Source organism: Microcaecilia unicolor, chromosome 4, assembly GCF_901765095.1.
Source record: "Microcaecilia unicolor chromosome 4, aMicUni1.1, whole genome shotgun sequence".
Taxonomy (NCBI): domain Eukaryota; kingdom Metazoa; phylum Chordata; class Amphibia; order Gymnophiona; family Siphonopidae; genus Microcaecilia; species Microcaecilia unicolor.
The window spans coordinates 366,879,569-366,907,402 of record NC_044034.1 but is presented as its reverse complement, the minus strand read 5'-3'; the positions used below and the strand labels follow the sequence as shown (position 1 = coordinate 366,907,402).

Below are 27,834 nucleotides of genomic sequence, written 5' to 3'. Positions count from 1 at the left end.
GCTACTTTTGGAAGCAGGATACTGGGCTAGATGGACCATTGGTCTGACCCAGTATGGCTATTCTTATGTTCTTATGTAGAAAGCGACCCCACATTTCCTGAAATTGTTTCTGCTTATGTAGCAGAATGCAACAGGATGGCATCACACCTATAGCTACTGCAGCTGCTTGGAAACATATTAGCCATGGCAAAAGAGCTTGGCTGCTTCTGGCAGGAAGGCCTGTGTGGGAAAGCCCTTCCTCCACAACCCCAATGTGGAGGTGCTAAAAGACCCACTGCTGAAGCCCTTTCATTGGGGAGAAAGCACACAGTCTCAGTTCCTACCATTCAATCAGTTTCTATTTGTTTGTAGATAAGAGGAGGGAGGAGAGCAAGGGAGGCTCATTGGTCACTATTTCATTTTATCTGGATAGGAAGAAGGGTAACCCAAACAACAAAGGCAACTGTCTAGAACTCCAAATTCCCACTGCTGCTCCTTGTGACTTTGGGCTAGTCAAATGCACAAGGGGCATTTTTGGATATGACATCTGGATGTTTTTTGTAAAATGTCCAAAATCAGAACAGGAAAGGTCAATTTTCTACAAAAAAAGTCTATCTTTTCCTTTTGAAAGTGCTGTTTGGAAAAATGTTTTGTGATGTGGGGGAGGAAGGGGAGGTGATCCCCGAGTCCCTCCAGTAGTCATTTGTGGCACCGCTTGTGTGGAGTACAGGAGTAGTGTAGTGGTTAGTACAGCAGACCTTGATCCTGAGGAAGTGGGTTCAATTCCCACTGCAGCTATTCATTATAAAAACAGGTCTAGCTCAAAACGTCTAAGTTTTAGTCTTGGACGTCTTTGTTTTGTTCCATTATTGCTGAAAGATGTCCATGTCTTAGGAACGCCCAAGTCCCACCTTGAACATGCCCCTAGCATGCCCCCTTGAGATTTGGACGTCCTTCTGACAGACTTCAGAGAAAGACATCCAAAAAGAGGTTTCGATAATACTGATTTGGACGTTTCTGTGAGATAAACGTCCAAATGCTGACTTATGTCACTTTTTGGACGTCTTATCTCTTTTGAAAATGAGCCTGATAGTAACATAGTAAATGACGGCAGATAAAGACCTGTATGGTCCATCCACTCTGCCCAACAAGACTGCCCAACAAGTCTGGTTGCCAGGAAGGGAAATCCAGGGCTGTTGATGGATTTATAGATTACTCTTTTACAGCTGGGGAAGCATAACAGGGTGAAGTTCCTTGCATCCCCAAAGGCATTTTTCAGTGGAAGATCTCTTAAGGTGTACAAGTAGTCTGGGGTCACATTCCATGTAGTATTGTGAAAGCAAATGTAACTGTAAGCATGATCTGGCTTTCACAGGTAGCCAGTGTAGGGTTCACAGTATAGGGGTGTCTCTTTGATATCTTTTGGCTCTGTGGATCAGTCGGGCAGCAGCGTTTTGAGCTGTTTGTAGTTTTTTCAGGCTTAACTCTTTGCATCCTGTGTATAGTCTCAGTATGAGACAGTGTTAGTGACTGGACCAGAAGGCAGAATAACATGACAGAAAAATAGTTTCTGATCCTCTGTAGTTTCCATAACGTGATAAATACTTTTTCCCTTTTTTGTTACCTTTGAAATGAGATTTTGATCTATAATGATTCCGAGGATTTTCAACCTGTTCTCCAGAGGGTAGCTGTTTTAGTAGAGGTGGTGGGGTGAAAAACGGTGAAGGAATTCAAAAATGTGTGGGATAAACTCAGGGGTTGCCTAAATAATAAGAAGATGGAAGCAAAACATGGCTGTTGAGGTGTTGTTGGGCAAGAGTAGTTGGGAACAAAGGCCAGTGCTAGACAGAGTTATGATGTCTGTGTCCCACAAATAACAAGACAGATGTAGATTTGGCAACTCTAGTATTTGGCAACAAAGGCCAATGCTGGACAGACGTCAATGGTCTGTGTCCCTGAAATTGAAAAGGCAGATGTAGATTAGACAATTCCAGTTGTTGGGAAGTAAAGCCTTTGCTGGATAGACTTCTACAGTCTGTGTCCTGCACATGGCAAAAGACAGATGACGATCAAGTCTTGTGTATTGTATATCACTTTATTATCACATGCTACAAGTGAGAGTGCTGTGCATCTCAAGGTGCAGGGGAAGGTACCTAAATGTTGAAATTAGCAAGTTAAATACTGATAGCAATACTTTTAGTTTTAGCATATATTGTTCCAAGACTGCATCATATTTAACTGTCTATTTGTGGTTGGCATGATAACAAATTGCCAACCAGTATTACATAGAAACATAGGAAAATGTAGGCAAATAAATACCATATGGCTTATCCAGTCTGTCCATCCATCTCCATATCACTCCCTTAGAGATTATAACCTACACAGAGTGGTGGGTACGGCTCTGGCCACCTCGTTGAGCAGACTGGATGGACTTGCAGGTCTGTTTCTGCCGTCATTTACCATGTTACCTACTAAAGGCACTGTTTATGTTGCCTATTTCAAGCCTTTTTTATAAAGAAAAGTATGTACCTACTTTTCCTTATAAAACACTAGTAGAAGAGACCACAACGCACTTCCACTATCCTGTTGCTGCCGCTTCCATCGACGATACTGAGGGCGCAAACACCCCCAGTACCAGAACAGACTGATGCATCAGCCCTTCCAGAAGACCTGGGAGAATGGCTCGGATGCGCTCTTCCAGAGTGTCTGCCAGGAAAGGCTGTGGGGCCGGCGCAGGAGTCGGAGGCAGAATCTGCGAAGGGCAAGGAGGCGGTACCGGGCTGTCCGAGGACCAACGCACCAACACCTCTTGAATGGAGGGTGAGCGGTCCTCCCAGTGTCGGTGCTTCACGGGTGCCTTTGAGCTCCCGGTACCGTGTCTAGAAGGAGACCGATGGCGATGCTTCTTAGCCTTCGCTCGAGGCACGTCATCAGTACTCCTCGGTACTGACGAGGAGGACGTGGAATCCACACGTCTCCTCGGGGTTGGGTCTGAAAGTGGTCAGTCCCGGTGGGCCTGCACAGCAGAAGTCCTCAAGGCAGGTGGAGACCCATTCGATGGCTCACTGCTCCCAGCGTATGGTGGTCTCCGGACAGCCATTACCTGCGCTCCCGATGTTGATGCTATCTCCAGTGCCAACATCAACATCGCCAACTGTGGTACCGATGTTGACGCCGAAGTCCCGGGCAAAGCTCCAAACAGACGGTCCCGCTGAGCTAGTCTCGATGCCTAGGTCCGCTTTTTTTTTTTATCCATTTAAATTTTTACAAGCGATAAAACAACTTGTTGGAAATACAGAGAATGTAATATATAGGAATTATTTCAGTCAGGTAATTCTATTCTCTTCCTTAGACCACTAAATAGGGAGAGTGAAACAAGACAAAGAGATAAATTAAACAATAAACAGAAAAAAAAACTTGGTATTAACCTGATTATCCCCAGATATTACTCATCTAATTCATTATTCCACATTGATCATCTGGTTGGCTTCTTCAAGGCCAATACGGTGTATAGTCAAATCATTTCATTGAAAACATACTCATTGTCCAATATTAGTTAGAAATAATACATCTGATTACATTCTTTCTCTTTTAAAAATCAGAAGTTATTTAACAATACATACTTAAGTCTCTAATTCAAATCCCACTGATTAAAGTAATCCCAGTTTTCACAGGCTTCACTCCTTTTAAAGTAATAATTTGAGGAAATATTTCTGAGGAAAACTTTAGGAGTCATACCCGGAATTCTGGGAAAAACAATAATCTCGATATTAATCATCTATAATAATATTCATTTTATTATTCAAAGTTTCTGGTCTATTATCATTTTCAAAATCATTGTGTCCGCTTTTTAAGGCTAAAACACAACTTACATGCGTCTGGGCGATGGTCGGGCCCAAGGCACTGGATACACCATGAGTGGGGATCGGTACCTGAGATTGCCCGGCTGCATCGAGCGTACTTCTTGAAGCCGCTGGGAATCCTCGATGTCATGGACGGAAAAATAGCGGCGGCGAAGTCAAAATTCTCGATGGTGCCAAAAAGAAGGGCACAAAAATGAGAAACGCGTACGCGCGGCCTAAGAGGGCCGAGACGAAAGCGAAAAGAAACTTAAGAGGGGACAAAACCTAAGAATAAAGGGTTCCTGGTTTTTTTTAAGGGAAAAACAGCTCAAGCAAGAGCAAAAACAAAAGAAAAAAGCGGAAAAACCGCAAAGATGAAAACAGAGAGAAAGACCACAAGCAGCCTCTCCCTCACCACGGAAAGAAAGGAAACTAATCGGGACTCTCACGCGACGGGAAGGAAGATGGCTGCGCCCGTGCGCACTCGAAGGCTCTAGCAAACGTTTGTTGCTAGGAAGATTTCCGTTCGTCAGGGCTGCCGTGGACGTCACCCAGTCGTGAGAACAAGCAGCCTGCTTGTCCTCGGAGAAATTATAGTATTCTACAACTTATGCATGTACTTGTGCACTCCACGTTCCACCTACACTCCACCATGCACATGTCCACCAGCAAAGTATATGCCATCAACTCACAGTATGTACTTTTCCACTACTTGGCATTGCATAACAAGACTCTTACAGCAATAAACGATTGAAATAGAATTAGCATCTACCATTGGAGCCGACTCTGTGGGTGCTGTGGGTGCTTAAGCACCCCCAATATTGGGAAAATTCCTTGTATGTGTCCAGGGAGGGGTTATTTCCATTGGTCTTAGCACCCCCAATAATTTTGAAAAGTTGGCTCCTATGGCATCTGCCCCTAACTTTCAGTGGTAACCAGCTAAGAGGATCATGTCAGAAAGGCTTTCATGTGTGTAAAGCCTCTTTTACATATAGAAAAAGGGCTTGTCTGAAACTGTACAGTTGTACATGCACACAGGCAGTCCTGAGGCTGGAGTCGCGATGTACACATGTCATATGGAGCAGGTAGAAATCCATACACGTGCTCTTGCATGCATTCTAGGTGCTGAATTTAAAAGGACACCTTATAAAATAATGGCCTTCACTATTGACAAGGAGTTGAAGTGTTAGAACCTGCCTACAATCCATTAAATATTTACTCTACAGCCCACAGGTTAGAAAAACACTGACCTGCACATCTATCTCAAGGCCGAGGGCTCGAAAAGCATTCACGACAATCAGGCAATTGTGGAGGCACTGCTCAGGGCTGTCTGGCCTTGTGTACATTCTCACAATGTAAGTTGGAATCTGAAAAGAAATTCAGAACAAAAATAAATAAATACATGAAAGAACCAGTGGTACAAAAATAGTCAGGTATATAGATTCTGTGTGCTCAATGCCTACTTAATTCCTCCAAGGCTTCTTCATCTCCTTTTCATTTGGACTGTCAATCACAAACCCTAGTGAAAACGACCAAGCCTGAAACCTTCCTCCCCCAACTCTTCATTTTCTGTCATCCTTTTTCATGTACTTTTCACAGGGCAAACACTTCAAGTTATCAGCAATCCATGAAAGATGAAAACAAAGCATATTTAGAGGAGAAAACCTCTAAAGAAGTGATCGCCATTATTTTTCTAGTGGGGGTCACGTTGGCAAAAATAAATTTCAGTGTGAAAATCAAGATCGATGCTGGACAACGGGGATGTGTGTGTGGGGGGGGGGAAGGTTATCCTCCAATGACACAGCTGTCCTGAGGTGTTCCCCCTCTGATATAGTCAGCTTGGCTACTCAGGTGCATTCAGAGCAATTTGTGTTACTAAAATAATATCTACCCCCTCCACGCACACACACATTTTCTTTCCCCAAGCCCATCTCCCCCACACATTCTCTATCCCTGTCCCCCAGCATCTCTACCCAACATACTCTCTTTTGACTCCACCTCAACTAGCCTGTTCATTTTTTTTGTTTACATTGGCTACCAATAAAAGCTAAGATTGAATTTAAAATTCTTGTACTGGTCTTTAAAGATATTTATGGCCTAGGTCTGAGATATGTTACCGACAAGCCGATGCTCAAAACATAATGCTGGTGCTAGAGGCAATTAGCGTTCGTGTTAGTGAGTGCAGAATGCTCAGAGGGCTCTAGCACTTGACACAATATGCGTGCCAAAGATTAGCGCAACTAGCATGTAAATGTAGTTTAAACGGATGTTAATGAGGTCCTTTCCTATTACCTCCCAATGCTCATAAAACAAAGCCACCCTTGATGCTGAAAACCTAATGCCAGCTTGGAGCAGGCATTTGGGTGTTTGAAGAGAGGATTTCTCAGAATTCTTTCTTTAAAATCTGCCAGTTCTGAATTCTTTTGGAAGTGGAAGAAGGCCCCTGCAAGTCTGTAAGCATCAATACCAAGAAAAAAATGTGCATGAATCCGAGCAAACCCGAAAGTGAAAGCACACATTAGCGCCTGTTTCCTTCACTTCAATATAAGCCTTCTAAGTAAAAAAAAAAATTTAAAAAATTGAAAAGCTTATATTTAAAGGTGCAGAAAGCAGGCGCTCGTTTGAGCTTAGCATTCGAGTTTGCCCACCCTGCTTTCACTTTTACAGCACGCATATAATTTGAATACAATTTCCGTACAGCATTGGCCAGCTAGTTTTCTGCGCTGTTCTGGCAGTAAGGGTTCTGCACTGTTGCCTTTACCATGGGAGTTTTGAGCATCGGCCCAAGAGGTGCTAACTGTCTACTGTTTAGATTAATGCATTCCTCAGTGCAGATAAGATTGGTTGTTCCCCCGAAAAAAGGTTATCGCATATCCATTACAAGCGCAAGGACTATGGTAGGGAAAGGATCTGAACTGTTGGAAATAAGAATGATTTGTGATTACATGAAGTTTAGGCATATTCTGAAAACTTGGCTTTTTCAAAAATATTGTGATAAATTATCTATCCTTTTTTAATACTTTGATCATTTTGGATCTTGTAATGAAATTTATTATTTTTTTGTGATGTTATATTTTCTAATTTTTCTTTATTAGATATGATTGTATGTACTGATTTTTTGATCATTGTAAACTGCCTTGAGCTGGTAACAGTAAAGTGGACTAAAACTGCCCATTTTACATTAAATTAAATCCTCCTGCATTTGCCCCACAAGCTTGTTGGGTGTGCCACCTCTGGAACAGCTGCTCTGTTTTCTTCTAACACCATTGTCAGTTTTTCAGTGCCTAGTCTCTCTCTCTGCTCTCTCAGTCAAGGAGCGTAAAGATCACATGACTCAAACTTAGTACATAAGTACCACCATACTGGGAAAAGACCAAGGGTCCATCAAGCTCAGCGGCCAATCCAGGCTTCAAGAGCCCAGCAAAATCCCCCCCAAAAAATTAATAATGTTCAATGGACTTTTCCCTCAGGAAACTGTCCAAACCCCCTTTAAATTCCGTAAGGCCAGCTGCTGTCACTACATTCTCCAGCAACGAGTTCCAGAGTCTAACTACACGCTGAGAAAAGAAAAAATTTCGCCTATTTGTTTTTAATCTACCATATTCTAGCTTCATTTGTGTCCCCTGGTTTTGTTGTTGTTTGAAAGTGTAAACAAACGCTTCACATCTGTCCGCTCTACTCTGCTCATTATCTTGTAGACTTCTATCATATCACCCCTCAGCCGCCTTTTCTCCAAGCTGAAGAGCCCTAACCTTCTCAGCCTTCCCTCATAGGGAAGTTGTTCCATTCCCTTTATCATTTTCGTCGCTCTTCTCTGCACCTTCTCTAATTCCTTTATATCTTTTTTGAGATGCGGCGACCAGAATTGGACACAATAGTGAATGATACATACCTGTAGCAGGTGTTCTCCGAGGACAGCAGGCTGATTGTTCTCACGACTGGGGTTTGTGATAAATTACCCAAAGTCCCATCTCCAGCCAACCCAGTCTCTGGAATTCATAGGAGCTCTGCTGAATCAGCCTGCTGTCCTCGGAGAACACCTGCTACAGGTATGTATCATTCACTTTCTCCGAGGACAAGCAGGCTGCTTGTTCTCACGACTGGGGTATCCCTAGCTCTCAGGCTCACTCAAAACAAGAACCCAGGTCAATTGAACCTCGCAACGGCGAGGATACAACAGAAAATTGACCTACGAAGAACAACTAACTGAGAGTGCAGCCTGACCAGAATAAATGCGGGTCCTGGAGGGTGGAGTTGGATTTACACCCCAAACAGATTCTGCAGCACCGACTGCCCGAACCGACTGTCGCGTCGGGTATCCTGCTGGAGGCAGTAATGTGATGTGAATGTGTGGACAGATGACCACGTCGCAGCCTTGCAAATCTCTTCAATAGTGGCTGACTTCAAGTGGGCCACTGACGCTACCATGGCTCTAACACTATGAGCCGTGACATGACCCTCAAGAGCCAGCCCAGCCTGGGCGTAAGTGAAGGAAATGCAATCTGCTAGCCAATTGGAGATGGTGCGTTTCCCGACAGCGACCCCTAGCCTGTTAGGGTCGAAAGAAACAAACAATTGGGCGGACTGTCTGTGGGGCTGTGTCCGCTCCAAGTAGAAGGCCAATGCTCTCTTGCAGTCCAATGTGTGCAACTGACGTTCAGCAGGGCGGGTATGCGGCCTGGGAAAGAATGTTGGCAAGACAATTGACTGGTTAAGATGGAACTCCGACACCACCTTCGGCAGGAACTTTGGGTGGGTGCGGAGCACTACTCTGTTGTGATGAAATTTGGTATATGGAGCATGAGCTACCAGGGCTTGAAGCTCACTGACCCTACGAGCTGAAGTAACTGCCACCAAGAAAATGACCTTCCAGGTCAAGTACTTCAGATGGCAGGTATTCAGTGGCTCAAAAGGAGGTTTCATCAGCTGGGTGAGGACGACGTTGAGATCCCATGACACTGTAGGAGGCTTGATAGGGGGCTTTGACAAAAGCAAGCCTCTCATGAATCGAACGACTAAAGGCTCTCCAGAGATGGCTTTACCTTCCACACGATAATGGTAAGCACTAATCGCACTAAGGTGATTCCTTACTGAGTTGGTCTTGAGGCCAGACTCTGATAAGTGCAGAAGGTATTCAAGCAGGTTCTGTGCAGGGCAAGAACGAGGTTCTAGGGCCTTGCTCTCACACCAAACGACAAACCTCCTCCACTTGAAAAAGTAACTCTTTTTAGTGGAATCCTTCCTAGAGGCAAGCAAGACACGGGAGACACCCTCAGATAGACCCAACGCAGTGAAGTCTACGCCCTCAACATCCAGGCCATGAGAGCCAGGGACTGAAGGTTGGGGTGCAGCAACGCTCCGTCGTTCTGCGAAATGAGAGTCGGAAAACACTCCAATCTCCACGGTTCTTCGGAGGACAACTCCAGAAGAAGAGGGAACCAGATCTGACGGGGCCAAAAGGGCGCTATCAGAATCATGGTGCCGTGGTCTTGCTTGAGCTTCAGTAAGGTCTTCCCCACCAAAGGTATGGGAGGATAAGCATACAGGAGGCCGGTCCCCCAATGAAGGAGAAAGGCGTCCGACGCTAGCCTGCCGTGTGCCTGAAGTCTGGAACAGAACAGAGGCAGCTTGTGGTTGGTCTGAGAGGCGAAAAGGTCCACCGAGGGGGTGCCCCACTCTCGGAAGATCTTGCGTACCACTCTGGAATGAAGCGACCACTCGTGCAGTTGCATGACTCTGCTCAGCCTGTCGGCCAGACTGTTGTTTACACCTGCCAGGTAAGTGGCTTGGAGGAGCATGCCGAACTGGCAAGCCCAACGCCACATCCCGACGGCTTCCTGACACAAGGGGCGAGATCCGGTGCCCCCCTGCTTGTTGGTGTAATACAATGCAACCTGATTGTCTGTCCGAATTTGGATAATTTGGCAGGACAGCCGATCTCTGAAAGCCTTCAGTGCGTTCCAGATCGCTCGGAGCTCCAGGAGGTTGATCTGCAGATCCTTTTCCTGGAGGGACCACAGACCCTGGGTGTGGAGCCCATCGACATGAGCTCCCCACCCCAGGCGAGATGCATCCGTCGTCAGCACTTTCGTGGGCTGTGGAATTTGGAATGGACGTCCCAGGGTCAAATTGGTCCGAATGGTCCACCAGAGCAGTGAAGTGCGGCAACTGGTGGAGAGGCGGATGACATCCTCTAGATTCCCGGTGGCTTGGAACCACTGGGAAGCTAGGGTCCATTGAGCAGATCTCATGTGAAGACGAGCCATGGGAGTCACATGGACTGTGGAGGCCATATGACCCAGAAGTCTCAACATCTGCCGAGCTGTGACCTGCTGAGACGCTCTGGTCTGCGAAGCCAGGGACAGGAGGTTGTTGGCCCTCGCTTCGGGAAGGAAGGCCTGAGCCGTCTGGGTATTCAGCAGAGCTCCTATGAATTCCAGAGACTGGGTTGGCTGGAGATGGGACTTTGGGTAATTTATCACAAACCCCAGTCGTGAGAACAAGCAGCCTGCTTGTCCTCGGAGAAACTCGAGGTACGGTCGCACCATGGAGCGATACAACGGCATTATAACATCCTTGTGTTTGTTTTCCATCCCTTTCCTAATAATACTCAACATTCTGTGCGCTTTCTTAGCCGCCGCAGCACAATGAGCAGAAGTTTTTAACATCTTATCAACAATGACTCCCAGATCCCTTTCTAGCTCCATCACTCCTAACGTGGAACCTTGCATGATGTAGCTATAATTCGGGTTCCTCTCTTTCCCACATACATCACTTTGCACTTGCTCACATTAAAGGTCATCTGCTGTTTAGACGCCCAGTCTCCTAGTCTCGTAAAGTCCTCTTGTAATTTTTCACAATCCTCCCGCGATTTAACAACTTTGAATAACTTTGTGTCATCAGCAAATTTAATTACCTCACTAGTTACTCTAGGTCATTTATAAATATGTTAAAAAGCAGCGGTCCCATCACAGACCCCACTAACTACCCTTCTCCACTGAGAATACTGACCATTCAACCCTACTCTTTGCTTCCTATCTTTCAACCAGTTTTTAATCCATAGTAATACCCTACCTCCGATCCCATGACTCTCCAGTTTTCTCAGGAGTCTTTCATGAGGCACTTTGTCAAACGCCTTTCGAAAATCCGGAGAGCTGAATGGTGCAGGTAGAAACAGCTAAAAAAAACTCTAACCCCAAGTGGATAATATTACTAATACCAAACTTCCTCTGTTTTTATAATGAAAGGGAAAAGGCCTCAGAAGTCCATGGTAAAACAGAACCCAAACAGACTGGTCTGTGAGGTGCTCAACTGATACTCAATTAGAGCTCATTCGGAGTCATTCCCACTAGACCTCAATCCATCATTGGCCATAAAAACCTTTTCCAACTTTATTTTCAATTCATAACTCCAACAATAACTCAAAAACTGACATATAGTAATGAGTATAAAATATCCATATGCAGCACGCAGAGCACTTATTTGTTCTCAACGGGGCCCGTTTCACCCTCAGGCTTCATCAGGGATGCAGTACTTTAACTGATGTTGGCCATTTTCACAGAAACAGAACAACTGATATGGATGTAGGACCAGTAGCAGGACTCTAGAGAGGTGGGGAAGAGATAGGTGGCTACACTTAGGATAGTGAGGGCTGCCACAGGGCCTCTGGGCCTTACAATGAAGAACACAGCTCTAAATAAATATTGCTTTAAATGTGTATTTGAATAGCACTTTTCTGAATTTCTGTTCCGTCCTTTCCGCAGCTTTTACTGAGAAGCAGCTCCTGGACAAGGTATGAAACAATTCATCTTCCTATCTTTGCAAGATTAGATGTTCATTTCACAGCAGACAGTGATATTTTGATTCTCAGACAAGAGCATCAGAAAGTAGTTTCTTCCTTGCCATGACCCATTGCTTCTTACACATTTTTTGCTAAAATATTCTCTAGCTAGGATCTCGCAAGCTTAGATGAAGCGTTATAAAGAACATTTCCCTAATATCTAGCCCACTAGGAGTAAGTTAAAGCATTTAGCAGAGAAAGCGAAGATACTTACCTGTAGCAGGTATTCTCCGAGGACAGCAGGCTGATTGATTGTTCTCACATGTGGGTCGACGTCTGCGGCGGCCCAGGAATCGGACGGCATTTTGCAAGCAAAATATTTAAAAAGTTTTGCCAGAGTCTTCTGGTGCGCATGCACGGACTGATTTCCCACCCGTCGCGTGAACGCATTCCCTCAGTTAAATCAAAACGCATAAAAGGAAGCAAATAACAACTCCAAAGGGGAGGTGGGTGGGATTGTGAGAACAATCAGCCTGCTGTCCTCGGAGAATACCTGCTACAGGTAAGTATCTTCGCTTTCTCCGAGGACAAGCAGGCTGACTGTTCTCGCAAGTGGGGTATCCCTAGCAACCAGGCTCACTCAAAACAACGAACATTGGTCAATTGGGCCTCGCAACGGTGAGGACATAACTTAGATTGACCTAAAACCATAAACCACTGAGAGTGCAGCCTGGAACAGAACAAAAATGCGTCTAGGGGGGTGGAGTTGGATTCTAAACCCCCGAACAGATTCTGCAGCACTGACTTCCCAAACCGACTGTCACGTCAGGTATCCTGCTGAAAGCTGTAGTGAGATGTGAATGTGTGAACTGATGACCACGTTGCAGCCTTGCAAATCTCCTCAATGGAGGCTGACTTTAAGTGAGCCACTGACGCAGCCATGGCTCTAACATTATGAGCCGTGACATGGCCCTCCAGAGTCAGCCCAGCTTGGGCATAAGTAAAGGAAATGCAATCTGCTAGTCAATTTGAGATTGTGCGTTTTCAGATGGCGACTTCCCTCCTGTTGGGATCGAAAGAAACAAACAACTAGGCGGACTGTCTAAAGGGCTTTGTCCACTCCACATAAAAGGCCAATGCTTTCTTGCAGTCCAAGGTATGCAAACAGCTTTCGCCAGGGTGGGTATGAGGACGGGGAAAGAATGATGGCAAGACAACTGACTGGTTCTGATGGAACTCCGACACCACCTTTGGCAGGAACTTAGGGTGAGTGCGGAGGAATACTCTGTTGTGATGAAATTTGATATAAGGTCATGTACTACCAAGGCCTGAAGCTCACTGACCCTATGAGCTGAAGTAAGAGCCACCAAGAAAAAGACCTTCCAGGTCAAGTACTTCAGATGGCAGGTATTCAGTGGCTCAAAAGGAGCTTTCATCAGCTGAGTGAGAATGATGTTGAGATCCCATAACACTGGTGGAGATTTGACAGCGGGCTTTGAAAAAAGCAAACCACTCATGAAGCAAACAACTAAAGGCTGTCCAGAGATAGGCTTACCCTCTACACGGCGATGATAAGCACTAATCGCACTAAGGTGAACTCTTACGGAGTTGGTTTTGAAACCAGACTCTGATAAGTGTAGAAGGTATTCAAGCAGGGTCTGTGTAGGACAAGAAAGAGGATCTAGGGTCTTGCTGTCACACCAGACAGCAAACTTCCTCCATTTGAAAGAGTAACACCTTTTCGTGGAATCTTTCCTGGAAGCAAGCAAGACCCGGGAGACACCCTCTGAAAGACCTAATGAGGCGAATTCTAAACTTTCAACATCCAGGCCGTGAGAGCCAGAGACTGGAGGTAGGGATGCAGAAGTGACCCCTCGTTCTGAGTGATGAGGTTTGGAAAACACTCCAATCTCCACGGTTCTTCGGAGGACAACTCCAGAAGAAGAGGGAACCAAATCTGACGCGGCCAGAAGGGTGCAATCAGGATCATTGTTCCGCGGTCTTGCTTGAGTGTCAGTAAAGTCTTTCTTACTAGAGCTATGGAAGGATACGCATACAGAAGACCTGTCCCCCAATGTAGGAGAAAGGCATCTGATGCTAGTCTGTCGTGGGCTTGAAGCCTGGAACAGAACTGAGGGACCTTGTGATTGATCTATGTGGCAAAAAGATCTACCGAGGGGGTGCCCCACGCTCAGAAGATCTTGCGGACTACGCCCATGTTCAGTGACCACTCGTGAGGTTGCATTATCCTGCTCAACCTGTCAGCCAGACTGTTGTTTACGCCTGCCAGATAAGTGGCTTGGAGAAACATGCCATGACGGCGAGCCCAAAGCCACATATGGACGGCTTCCTGACACAGAGAGCGAGATCCGGTGCCCCCCTGCTTGTTGGTGTAAAACATGGCAACCTGATTATCTGTCTGAATTAAGATTACTTGGTTGGACAGCCAATCTCTGAAAGCCTTTAGAGCGTTCCAGATTGCTCTTAATTACAGGAGGTTGATCTGCAGACCTTTTTCCTGAAAGGACCAGGCTCCCTGAGTGTGGAGCCCATCTACATGAGCTCCCCACCCCAGGAGAGGTGCATCCGTTGTCAGCACTTTTCGTAGCTGAGGAACTTGGAATGGTCGCCCCAAAGTCAAACTCGATCGAATCGTCCACAACTGAAGAGAATTACGAAACTCGGTGGACAGCTGGATTATATCCTCCAGATCCCCCCCAGCTTGAAACCACTGGGAAGCCAGGGTCCATTGAGCTGATCTCATATGTAGATGTGCCATGGGCGTTATATGAACTGTGGAGGCCATGTGCCCCAGAAGTCTCAACATCTGCTGAGCCGTGACCTGCTGAGACGCTCTAACCATGGACACTAGGGACAGAAGGTTGTCCGCCCTTACCTCGGGAAGATAAGCTTGAGCTGTCTGAGTGTTCAGCAGAGCTCCAATGAATTCCAATTTTTGGACTGGGGTGAGATGGGACTTGGGATAATTTATGACGAACCCCAGGAGCTCCAGCACCTGAATAGTCATTCGCATGGACTCCAGAGCACCTTCCTTCGAGGTGCTCTTCACCAGCCAATCGTCGAGATAAGGAAACACATGCACTCCCAGTCTGCATAGAGATGCTGCGACTACAGTTAGGCATTTTATAAACTCTCTGGGCGCAGACGCCAGGCCAAAAGGCAGTACACGGTACTGAAAGTGATGTGTTCCCAGCTGAAATCGAAGTTACTTCCTGTGAGCTGGAAGTATCAAGATGTGTGTGTAAGCATACTTTAAATCCAGAGAGCATAGCCACTCATTTTCCTGAATCATGGGAAGAAGGGTGCCCAGGGAAACCATCCTGAACTTTTCTCTGACAAGAAATTTATTCAGGGCCCTTAGGTCTAGGATGGGACGCATCCCCCCTGGTTTCTTTTACACAAGGAAGTACCTGGAATAGAATTCCAGCCCTTCTTCCCCTGGTGGAACGTGTTCGACCGCTTGGGCCTGTAGAAGGGCAGAGAGTTCCTCTGTCTTGTGCTGGGAGCTGTAGGACTGAGCTCCCGGTGGGCAATTTGGAGGCTTGGATTCCAGATTGAGGGTGAATCCTAACCAGACAATTTGAAGAACCCACTGGTCGGAGGTTATAAGACGCCACCTTTGGTGAAAAAACATTAACCTCCCCTCAACCAGCAAGTCGTCCGGTACAGACACATTTACTGAGGCTATGCTGAACTGGATCCAGTCAAACACCCGTCCCTTGCTTTTCTTGGGGAGCTACAGTGGCCTTAGGCGCACGCTGTTGACGAGAAAAAGCACGCTGGGACTGAGCCTTGGCAGGCTGCCGAGAAGCAAGAATGTACCTATGCCTAGCATAGGAATAGGGAGCACTCATCTTCCCTCCAAAATACCTCCTAGATGAGGAGGCAGTAGCAGAAGACGTCCGGCAGGAGAGAGAGTCCATAGCATCATTGTGCTTCTTCATCTGGTCAACTAGATCCTCTACTTCCTCACCAAAAAGGTTATCGCCCGGCAAGGAACATCTGCCATCTGGTGCTGGACCGAATGATCCAGGTCAGAGACACGCAGCCATGAGAGTTTCCATATCACTATAACTGGATGCTACATCAAATGTGTCGAACGTACCCCTGGCCAGGAACTTTCGACACGCCTTCTGCTGCCTGACCACCTGGCAAAAAGGGTCAGCCTGCTCCAGAGGGAGTGCATCAACCAAGCAGGACAGTTGCCTCACCGAGTTCAGCAAGTGGATGCTCATGAAGAGCTGGTATGTCTGGATCTTGCCAGCGAGCACAGCGGCCTGATACGTCTTCCTCCCAAAAGAGTCCAAGGTGCAAGATTCTCTGCCTGGGGGTGCCAAGGCATAGTACCTAGTGCTCTTAGCTCTTTTGAGGGTAAAGTCCATCACCATGGAATTGTGAGGTAACTGAGACCTCATCAATCAAGGCTCACCGTGGATCATATATTGGGATTCAGCTTTTTTCGGGATCAGTTTTGCATAAGGACTTCCTTCAGTACATTATGCAAAGAAGCCGTTACAGTCTCTCTAGGCGGAGAAGGATAATCCAGGACCTCAAGCATCTCAGCCCTGGGTTCATCCTCAACCTCCATAGGGAAGGGAATAGCCGCAGCCATTTCCCGGACAAAGGAGGTAAAGGATAGACTCTCCAAAGGAGAAAGTCTCCTTTCTGGTGGAGGGGAATGTTCAGAGGGAATCCCATAGGACTCGTCAGAAGAAAAGTACCTGGGATCTTCCTCTTCCTCCCACGAATGCTCATCTTCAGTATCGGACAAAACATCCCTCAGAGCAGTCCGAAACTGAGCCTGCCTCGACCCCGAGGAACAACGTCCTCGATGGCGGTGCCAAGAAGTCGACACCCGCCTGGACTCCGGTGAAGCTTCCTCCACCGACGTCGGAGTCGACCTGGGTGGCAGCCGACACCGATGCCGCAGGCGGCACCGAGGTCAGAGACCTCACCACAGTCAAAGGGCCAGATACCGCTGCAGCAGACAGTACGAAAGGCATAAGCACCCCCGACACCGAAACAGATTGGCGCAGCAATCCTTCCAGAAGATCTGGAAGCAGGGCCCTGATGCGCTCCTCGAGAGCCACTATTGGACAAGGCTGTAGGGTCAGTAAAGGAGCCAGTGGCAGAATCTGTCGAGGCTCGGGAGCAAGTACCGGGCTGACAGAAGACCGACGCATCGGCACCTCCTGAATAGAGGGGAAGCAATCCTCCCGGCACCATGTGTCGAAGGAGGACGATAACAGAGCTTCTTTGCCTTCGCTCGATGCCCGTCATCGAGACCCTCAAGGCAGGTGGAGACCCACTCGATGCCTCACTGCTCCCAGCGCGAATTGGTCTTTCAGCAGCCATTACCTCCGCTCCCGACATCGATGCTTCCCTCAATGTCGATGCCATCGACCTTGGTACCGATGTCGATGTCAACGTCAAAGGACTGGACTGAGCCCCAAAAAGCTTTTCTCGTTGGGTTTCTCGAGACGCTTGGGTCCGTTCCTTCATACGAAGACACAGACTACAAGCGGCTGGGCTATGGTCGGGCCCAAGGCACTGGATACACCAGGCATGGGTATCAGTACCTGAGATGGTCCGGTTGCACCGAGTACAACGTTTGAAGTCGCTGGGAGTCTTCGATGACATGGAAGGAAAAACAGCTTCAGCGAAATCAAACGGCGCGATTGTGCCTGTTAAAAGAAAAATGCACAAAAATAAGGGGAAAACCCCCGGCCGCGTTGAAAAAGAAAGGAAATTTCAAAAGGGAGAAAAAACTAAGAAAAGTAAAGGAACTCTGTATTTTTTTTTTTTTTAGAAATGATAATAAAAGAAAAAAATCAAAAACAAAAAATGAAGGCTCTCCTGGGCCTGTGAGGAACAGTGAAAAACAACACCGCACCTCAACGCGGAGAAAAAACAACTGAGGGAACGTGTTCACATGACAGGCGGGAAATCAGTCCGCGCACGCGCGCCAGAAGACTCTGGCAAAACTTTTTTTATATTTTGCTGGGAAAATGCCGTCCGATTCCTGGGCCGACGCGGACAAGAAAAAGCTTATCCCGTACACCAGATGAAGTCAGAGACTGAGTATTTTGGCGCCCTTAATCACCAGCACCCTGAGCCAGAGCCTCACATGGTCCAATGGATAAGCCGGCCCTGATCGGTGCTATATACACATATATCTCTACTTACCAAAAAAGGACAATATGCTGCCAACAACGCTGCCAGAACCAAGCCGTCTAAAAGGTCCTTGTCAAAGTTTACTATCCATCTCATCGGTGGAATGGCACCTGGAACAAACAAGATGAACTATCACAGTCTGAATGCAAGAAACCTTTCTTCTAGGTAAAACATGAGAAGGGCATACACAGTGCTAGCGTTTATATAACACCAGCAGCTAATCACGCACGAACTAGGCAACTGAAACACTGCACCCCATGGCCCATCTGATGGTGCACTACAGACTTTTTGCACGCTAGGCAGTTGCCTGCGATAGCAGCTTCTAAGGGGTAGTCAAGAGAAGCTGCACTTCTAACAGAACTATAGGTCCTGGTGCCTATAATAAATACTGTAGAAATAAAATTAAGGTGAAATCTTTCTTTATTACATTTTTGACAAGCTTTCAAAGACAGAGCCTTGTTCTTCGGGTCAGATATGAACTAAAGATAATGATATGAGTATATATAGATAGAAATATGAAAAGTAGTTGAATGACAGTCTCAAGGGAAAAGTAGGGGTGAAGGGAGAGAAGAAGCGACAGGGGGAGGTGAAGATGACAAAAACAATATAATTTTGTGGTTTATAATGCGATAGGAAAACTGGATCCTTGTGAAGGCCTATCTGGTGGATGTCAGAATATTTCATCATTCTAACTTCAAAGGTCTTACATTCCTGAATTGTTTTGGGTTTTTTTTTTAATTTTTCAAAAAGAACAATAACAAGGAATAGTTACTTGTATAGAAATTAAGAGAAATAACACCATTTACAAAAGAAAACCTCTCGTGCACAAAACAAACAGCTTCATACAAGACACCACAGACTTTCTGAATAAATTGAAAAATATCAAGCAATTACCACCAAACACCCTTCTGGTCACAATGGTTGTAGAATCACTATACAGCAACATTCCCCATGCGGACGGCATAGCTGCATGTGGGAGACTCCTAAAAACATCCACAGTGGACCATCAATACTCACCAGAAACTATTACAAAATTAATCAAATTTATTTTAACTCACAACTACTTCCGCTTTAACAATGATATCTATCTACAAATAATGGGCACTGCGATGGGCACCAGGACAGCACCCCAATATGCCAACCTTTATATGGCTGAGCTGGAAGAGACATTTCTGAATACACACCAGACCAAACCTCTAAAATACTACAGGTACATCGATGACATTTTTATGATTTGGACGGAGGGGGAAGAAACTCTGAAACAATTTTACTATTCCTTCAATACATACCATCCTACAATCAGATTCAAAATTGACTACTCCCTAGAAAAAGTCAATTTTTTGGACACCACGGTCTCAATCAGTGATGGCTGTATACAAACATCTATATACAAGAAACCCACAGACAGATGCAGCTACCTCCACAACTCCAGCTTCCACCCTTCACATACAAATGTTCCCAAAAAGAGATCCATTATTTACAGCCAAGCCACAAGATACCACCGTATCTGCTCTGACCCAAGGGACAGAGACAGAAATCTTGAAATCCTGACTGCATCCTTTGAACGTAAAGGCTACAACCCCAAAATAATCTCCAATAATATTGCCTTCTCCCTCAAAATACCTAGGGAAAATATCTGCTACAATACAAAGAAAAAAAAGCCACAGACAGAATCCCCCTTATAGTGACATACAATCCAGAGCTGGAAAAAATAAGAAAAATCATAAAAGATCTGCAGCCTCTACTCCAGGAGGATGAATTACTGAAAGAGATATTCCCAGCCCCACCAATGCTGGCCTTCCGACAGCCACCCAACTTGAAACACAAGCTAATCAGAAGTAAACTCCTAACACAGACTGAAAAAGAAGAGAAGGGCACACATCCTTGCCATATATCCAGCTGCAAGCTATGCCAAAACATTTCACAGGACCCCACAGTCATTCACAAAGGAAAAATATTCAGCATAAAGGAATATTTCACATGCTCATCTTCCAATGTGGTATATATCATTCAGTGTAAAAAATGTAACGAAGGATGCTATAGACATCACATGAACAATACTGGTGTCAGCCGGGTTCCCACCCCTGTGGGTCTGCACTTTACAAAACCAGATCACTGTACCAGTGACTTCATAGTAAGAATCCTGAAAGGTAACTTTAAAACAATACCGGAACGTAAGACCTTTGAAGTCAGAATGATTGAATATTTTGACACCCAACAGACAGGACTTAAAGATCTGTGTTTTCTAGCCCATTATAAACCATAAAGTTTTATTGCTATGTTTATCACCCTCCTCTCACCTATCCACCCCCATCCTGTTAGACTATCTCTGAAATCCTTTATGTTCCCATGCAAACCTCCTACCCATCCCCACCCTGTTAGACTGTCAATGAAATGCTTGGATGTTTTACTTATATATACTGTCATCTACCATATTTGCTTATTTCCGATCTGACGAAGAAGGGCAACCTTCGAAAGCTAATCAAGAAATGTATTAAGTTATGTCCAATAAAAAAGATATCATCTTATTTTCTTTTCCATGTTTTATTTTGTTTGATTTCTATAGATTCTACATGGAATCTTGCTATTCCACTAGCAACATTCCATGTAGAAGTCGGCCCTTACGGATCACCAATGTGGCCGCGCAGGCTTCTGCTTCTGTGAGTCTGACGTCCTGCACGTACGTGCAGGACGTCAGACTCACAGAAACAGAAGCCTGCGCAGCCTTCTACATGGAATGTTGCTAGTGGAATAGCAACATTCCATGTAGAATCTCCAATAGTAGCAACATTCCATGTAGAATCTCCAATGGTATCTATTTTACTGTCATAGTAATGCTTGAATGTTTTCACTTATATACACTGTCAGCTAGCACATTTGCTTATTTCCGAACTGAGGAAGAAGGGCAACCTTCCAAAGCTAATCAAGAAATGTATTAAGTTATGTCCAATAAAAAAGGTGTCATCTTATTTTCTTTTCCATGTTTTATTTTGTTTGATTTCTATAGATTCTACATGGAATGTTGCTATTCCACTAGAAGTCGGCCCTTGCAGATCACCAATGTGGCCGCGCAGGCTTCTGCTTCTGTGAGTCTGACGTCCTGCACGTACGTGCAGGACGTCAGACTCACAGAAACAGAAGCCTGCGCAGCCTTCTACATGGAATGTTGCTAGTGGAATAGCAACATTCCATGTAGAATCTCCAATAGTAGCAACATTCCATGTAGAATCTCCAATGGTATCTATTTTACTGTCATAGTAATGCTTGAATGTTTTCACTTATATACACTGTCAGCTAGCACATTTGCTTATTTCCGATCTGAGGAAGAAGGGCAACCTTCGAAAGCTAATCAAGAAATGTATTAAGTTATGTCCAATAAAAAAGGTATCATCTTATTTTCTTTTCCATGTTTTATTTTGTTTGATTTCTATAGATTCTACATGGAATGTTGCTATTCCACTAGAAGTCGGCCCTTGCAGATCACCAATGTGGCCGCGCAGGCTTCTGCTTCTGTGAGTCTGACGTCCTGCACGTACGTGCAGGACGTCAGACTCACAGAAACAGAAGCCTGCGCAGCCTTCTACATGGAATGTTGCTAGTGGAATAGCAACATTCCATGTAGAATCTCCAATAGTAGCAACATTCCATGTAGAATCTCCAATGGTATCTATTTTACTGTCATAGTAATGCTTGAATGTTTTCACTTATATACACTGTCAGCTAGCACATTTGCTTATTTCCGATCTGAGGAAGAAGGGCAACCTTCGAAAGCTAATCAAGAAATGTATTAAGTTATGTCCAATAAAAAAAAGGTATCATCTTATTTACTTTTCCATGTTTTATTTTGTTTGATTTCTATTGATTACCTACAAAACAAAACCAAAGTGCTCTCCACTGATAGACAAATAGAATTATAAATAATCAAGTCCATGGCATTGTGGGGAGGAATTCACTAAGAAAATTCAAGAGAAAATCTCTACATTTTTAGCATAAGCACAGTAAATGGTGAACCCTTATAAATGCTATGCACACATTTCAAACTGCTTCTCTGCTTGGAAAACTAGAGACTTTCCTGCTCCTAATGAAAGCCGATAATTCGACAAGTTCAAAAAAGACATACTTAACTGGACTCATTGTAACTATACATTTGCAAAGATATTTTAAAAAGAAAAGTGCCCCAAGCTGAAGAACACCAGGTTTCATTAATAAGAAACTCTTCCTTTTTCTCTGTCTCCTTAGTAAGATCAGGAAAAATCCTGATCTTAAAGCCTGGTAACAGAATGTCTCTTTTCTTGAAAAACAATTATAACAGCCAGTCACAGTCTGCAGGTAAAGAAAAAGTAACCACCTGGAAAGAGTTTTTCTCTTAAGCTTTTTTCTTTTGTATAGGCTACAACCAGTTTTTTATTTTTAGTTGTGGTTCTCTAGGATATAAGCATTTTATCTTTGTTGGCATAGATGTTTATTTGTTTGCATTTATATTTATGTAGACTCCTGATGAAGGCACCGTGTGTGCCGAAAGATGGTACCCTGTTGAGTCATCCTCCAATAAAGCTTTTGATTTACATCTAGCGTCTCTGGTCTGTTTTGACAGAGCCTGACTCTGTTCCCACACCTTGCCTTTTCCTGTGACTCTTCGTGTGAGATTCGTGTTCTTTCCACTATCTGTGTGCTTTTGGTCAAACCTAAAGAAACCAATAGCCAGATGCACAAAATCTAACGAGCCAGCAACGTGGTTTTTACACTGGTTCTAGCCAGCTTAGCAAGCACGGAGTACAGCCAGACATGCACAAAAAGGTTCTGTGAGCTCTTTTCCTGACACAGTAGAAGCTAACAAAAATTGTACGCAAACTTATTATTATGAGCTAATTACTATACAAATGTGCATACAAAGCGATGGACAGCTGTTTTCCGAGCGATGTACAGAAGCAGACCCTACCTTTACCAAGGAAAATTTAACGGGAGGTCTGGAGCTGCTAGTCTTGGTAGTTCTTCATTGTAGCAGGTACTCCACAGCCGCTCCAGAAGTCCTCTGCCACTCCTGGAAGAGGAGAAGGACCCGCGGGGAGAAAGATGACACGCCGGAACAGCTCTGCTGGCAATTGCCCTTCACTGGTTAAAAAAATAAAAACTCCCTTCCAAACAACAAACCCACAAATCTACAGATTCATCTCTATCTTGTCCTTTGATCGTTTGATCGCTGACCACAACAGTGAAGTATATTCGATGACCCACATCAGTTTTGAAAAAAAAGCTAAGCCGGCTGCTTTCATACATGCAGCTTCTTTGCGTGCATGAACGCTGTGTACAAGCACCACTCTGAGCATACGCAGAGCAGCTACGCTTAGTGACTGACTGTTCTATTAATGCTCAGTTATCCGACTGGCTTCCCCCCAATTGAGCTGCTCGCTGCTTTTGCGAGCAGCTCATTTGCATGCGAGTTGCTTTGAGAATCGCTCTGTATTTCCAAATCTGTAATTTTTACCAAGGTGGAAATACAGAGTGATTTTTTACGGGAACGTTTGTGCATCTGGGCCCAAAAGAATCTCAGAAATTCAATACATCCGTCTCAAATGTCAAAACACTACAAAACAGAAAATTGTTTCTCCTTGGAGACTCTATTATTAGAAGAATTAATATGTAAACAGTTCAAGGGACAAAAAAAGGTGAATTGTCTCCCTGGATCTTAGTTAGCAATGGTACAGACCAAATTCTTAGTGAAATCAGAGAAGAAAAGAAGAATTCTAAAATTTATGTTATCTATCTGGGAACAAATGATTTGGCTAGAAACTTCCAAATTTTGGGAGAGAGATTTAAACCCATTCCACAGCTTTTAACCGGCCAGGAATGGCTCCTGGCTGGTTAAACAGTGCTTAGCCAGCTAAGTGCTAAATACTTAGTGTGAGATAGCCAGTTATCTACGCTAAATATTAGCGCTTAGTTCATAACGGATAACCAGCTATCACGCAATATAGCTGGCTATCCTGAATATTCAAGCACTGGCTGGCTGAGTTAGTGGGCAAATGGGACCACATAAATAGCAGTCCTGTCTTTGCCTGCTATAAACGTAACCGGGCAGAGCAGAATATTCAGTTAGCCAGTTAAGTTAGAGCCAGCCAAAAAAAACAACCCTATTCTTCCTTCAAGATTTGTAAACTCTTTAAAGAGGTCCAAATGCATACACAGTGATTGTAAAAAGCATATCTCAGAGATTAAATTAGCTGCAAGATATGCTGTGCAAGTATAAATGAACATGTCCGAAATCTGTTCAAAAGTATAATCACACAGGGGAAAACCTTAACCGAGGAAGCTCTACAATTAAAGATTGGAAACAAATTTTTTCAATAAGAGAAAAATGTACCTGCCTTGTTCCACAAAAAAAGACTGAATAATGGGGCCTTGCAGTACAAAGCTGCAGTGCTACCTGCCAAAGAACGGAAAGGCTTTCAAGGACTCCCTGATTCAAGCTAATAAATTATCCATTCTCGGCTCAACTGAGTGACCTTACCCATACATGTGACTGATTCATCCAGCATGTACATGGAGAATAAAACAATATCATTATTAACCTAATTCTGTATCTTGAAACACCAAATATGTGTCTTTTTTAATAATGTATAAATCTAGTGGGGGGGGCAACATCTTACTACAAATTCATATCTGCTACCATGAGTATGACTCATAGATTTTAAAGAATGTGGTTTCTCCTCAGCTTGTCCAAAGGGTCTTCTGATTAATTCTCTAGTGAATGTCTAGGGTTAACATATTTGCAGAGACAAAAAAAAAAACAGGACACAAAAAATAAAATGCTGCCCCACCCCAAACCATCCCTGGCCCCGTCCCTGCTGCACTATCACCTTGATCCCCAAAGAAAGCCAGATTCTATAAGCAGAGAAAATACTGGTAAAAGTAACAGAAATTCATTTTTTTTCTGTTGTCTAAATACAAAATTAGAAAAGATATACATTTCTAATAAGCACCCATCCATGAGCAGATGTTCCCCTTTCCTTTCCCCTCCTATCCATGAGCAGAATACCCCCTCTCCTCTCCATCCCCTTCTATGCATGTGCTGCATTTCCCCCTTTTCCCTTCCTTCTCCTCCATGTACAGCATGTCCCCCTCTCCTCTCCCTTCCCTCTCATCCACGTGCAGCTTGCCCCTTCTCTCCTCCCATTCATGAGCAGCTTGTCCCCTTCTCCTCCCCTCCTGGGCCTACCTTGTGGTCTAGTGGCCTCTTCAAAGCAGGAAAGAACCTCATTCTTTCCAGCCCACTGCTGCTACCGCTTCTTGAAAATGGCTGCCGGGACTTCAAGCAGTGGCTTCGTAAGATTTCCTCGAAGTTCGTTGACCAACAGACTACAGAGGGTGCTTAAAAATGGAATCCACGCAGAGTAAAAGAAAGTGAGCAGTGGAGTGCCTCAGGGATCAGTACTGGGGCAGATTCTATTTAATATATTTGTGACACATTGCTGAAAGGTTGGATGTAAAAGTTTGCCTTTTTGAGGATTATACGAAGATTGCCAAGAGCATAACATCGGGGCTCGCTAGGGAGGTAAAATTCCTTGATGAAATCATGGACTGCTTTATGGAGCAGCTGGTAAAGGAGCCGACGAGAGAAGGAAAAATTCTAGACCTAGTCCTTAGTGGAGCGTGTGATCTGGTGCGAGAGGTAATGGTGCTGGGACTGCTTGATAACAGTGATAATAACATGATCGGATTTGATATTAGCTTTGAAGTAAGTATACATAGAAAATCAAATACATTAGCGTTTAACTTTAAAAAAGGAGACTATGATAAAATGAGAAAGGTGAAAAAAAAACTTAAGAGGAGCGGCTGTGAGGGTCAAAAATTTACAACAGGCATGGATGCTGTTCAAAAACACCATCCTGGAAGCCCAGACCAAATATATTCTACATATTAAAAAAGGAGGACAGAAGCCGGCATGGTTAAAAAGTGAGGTGAAGGAAGCTATTACAGCTAAAAGAAAATCCTTCAGAAAATGGAAGAAGGAACCGACTAAAAATAATAAGAAACAGTATAAGGAATGTCAAGTCAAATGGAAAGCGATGATAAGGAAGGCTAAGAGGGACTTCGAAAAAAAGATTGCGCTGAAGGCTAAAACACATATTAAAATTTTTTTTAGGTATATTAAAAACAGGAAGCCGGCAAAAGAATAAGTTGGACCGCTAGATGACCGAGGAGTAAAATGGGCGATCAGGGAAGACAAAGCCGTAGCGGACAGATTAAATGAATTCTTTGCTTCGGTCTTCACTGAGGAAGATTTGGGTGGGATACCGCTGCCAGAAACGGTATTCGAAGCCGATGAATCGGAGAAACTTAATGAATTCTCTGTAAACCTGGAGGATGTAATGGGGCAGTTCTACAAACTGAAGAGTAGCAAATCTCCTGGACCGGATGGTATTCACCCCAGAGTACTGATAGAACTGAAAAATGAGCTTGCGGATTTATTGTTAGTAATATGTAATTTATCCCTAAAATCGAGCGTGGTACCGGAAGATTGGAGGGCGGCCAATGTTATGCCGATTTTTTTAAAAGGTTCCAGAGGAGATCCGGGAAATTATAGACCAGTGAGTCTGACGTTGGTGCCAGGCAAAATGGTAGAGACTATAATTAAGAACAAAATTACAGAGCATATTCAAAAGCATGGATTAATGAGACAAAGAGGGGCGTAATCGACCGTCGCCGGCGATCTATTTTGGCGGCGGCACAACAGCTGGCCGGAACCGTATTTTCAAAAAAGATGGCCGGCCATCTTTTTTTCGATAATATGGTTTAGCCCGGCCAAATGCCAGAGTTCGCCGGGGTTGAGATCGCCGGTTTTGTTTTTCAGCGATAATGGAAAAAACTGCCGGCCATCTCAAACCCGGCATTTGGTCATGGGAGGAGCCAGCATTCGTAGTGTACTAGCCCCCCTGACATGCCAGGACACCAACTGGGCACCCTAGGGGTCAGTGCAGTGGACCTCAGAAAAAGCTCCCACATGCATAGCTCCCTTACTTTGGGTGCTGAGCCCCCCAACCCCCCCACCCATACCCACTACCCACAAATGTACAACACTACCGTAGCTCTTAGGGGTGAAGGGGGCAACTACATGTGGGTACAGTGGGTTTTGGAGGCCTCCCATTTACCAGCACAAGTGTTACAGGTAGGGGAGGGATGGGCCTGGGTCCGCATGCCTTAAGTGCATTGCGGTACCCACTAAAAGTGCTCCAGGGACCTGCATACACGCAGGCCTCTAGGGCTTGCTGCTGCTGTATAACCTTGGCACACCAGTTGACACCTGAAGACTAATCCCTTTGAAAAAGTCCTTTATTTGAAAAAGCACGCTTACTCACAGTTAACTGCAGATCAGAGGTTGTGCCCCACTGGCAAAGAGTCTCCCTGGTACTAAGATTAGCAGTAGGTCAGAGCTGGCAGAATGGTGTACAATGCCCTCTTTCAGCAACATTCAAGGTAATAACTAAGTTGTCTAACGTGGGTAACACATGAAAGGGATCTAAAAGTGGCTGACAAAAATGGCCACTACCTCATGGACTATCGGAAAAAAAACTGGACACACTCTGATCCAGTTAGCAGGGGGGAAAGCACCATGGGAGTACAGCCCACTACCCTACACCCACCACAATGCATTGCTGATGTGACTCTGCAGTGCACCTAAAAGAAAAGGTGTCACACTCACCCGAGAGCCACATCACAACCAGGGAAAGGCTATCAGAAGATAGAACACATTCTGCTGTCATGGAGGTGGGTAAGGCATTTGAGGCTGGCATACAGGCTGGCAAAAAAGGTTTTTAGTTTTATTGTTTTAGTGTGGGAGGGGGTTGGTGACCACTGGGGGAGTACAGGGAGGGAGGTCATCCCCGATTCCTTCCAGTGGTCATCTGGTCAGTTGGGGCACCTTTTTGAGGCTTGGTCGTGAAAATTAAAGGACCAAGTAAACCCGGCGAAATACTGCTGAATGCCGCTTTTTTTTTCCATTATCCGCGAAAGCTGGCCATCTGGTAGCCACACCCATGC

At 44.9% G+C, this 27,834-nt stretch overlaps 1 protein-coding gene across 1 annotated transcript in view; it reads right to left on the bottom strand.

Annotated features, from left to right (window-relative positions):
* CFAP47 (cilia and flagella associated protein 47) overlaps nucleotides 1-27,834 on the bottom strand; it is a 1,083,264-nt gene that overhangs the window by 657,868 nt on the left and 397,562 nt on the right. The window contains 2 exon segments of the mRNA XM_030202357.1: nucleotides 5,072-5,188; nucleotides 17,809-17,906. Coding sequence (XP_030058217.1) covers nucleotides 5,072-5,188; nucleotides 17,809-17,906 — 215 coding nt within the window.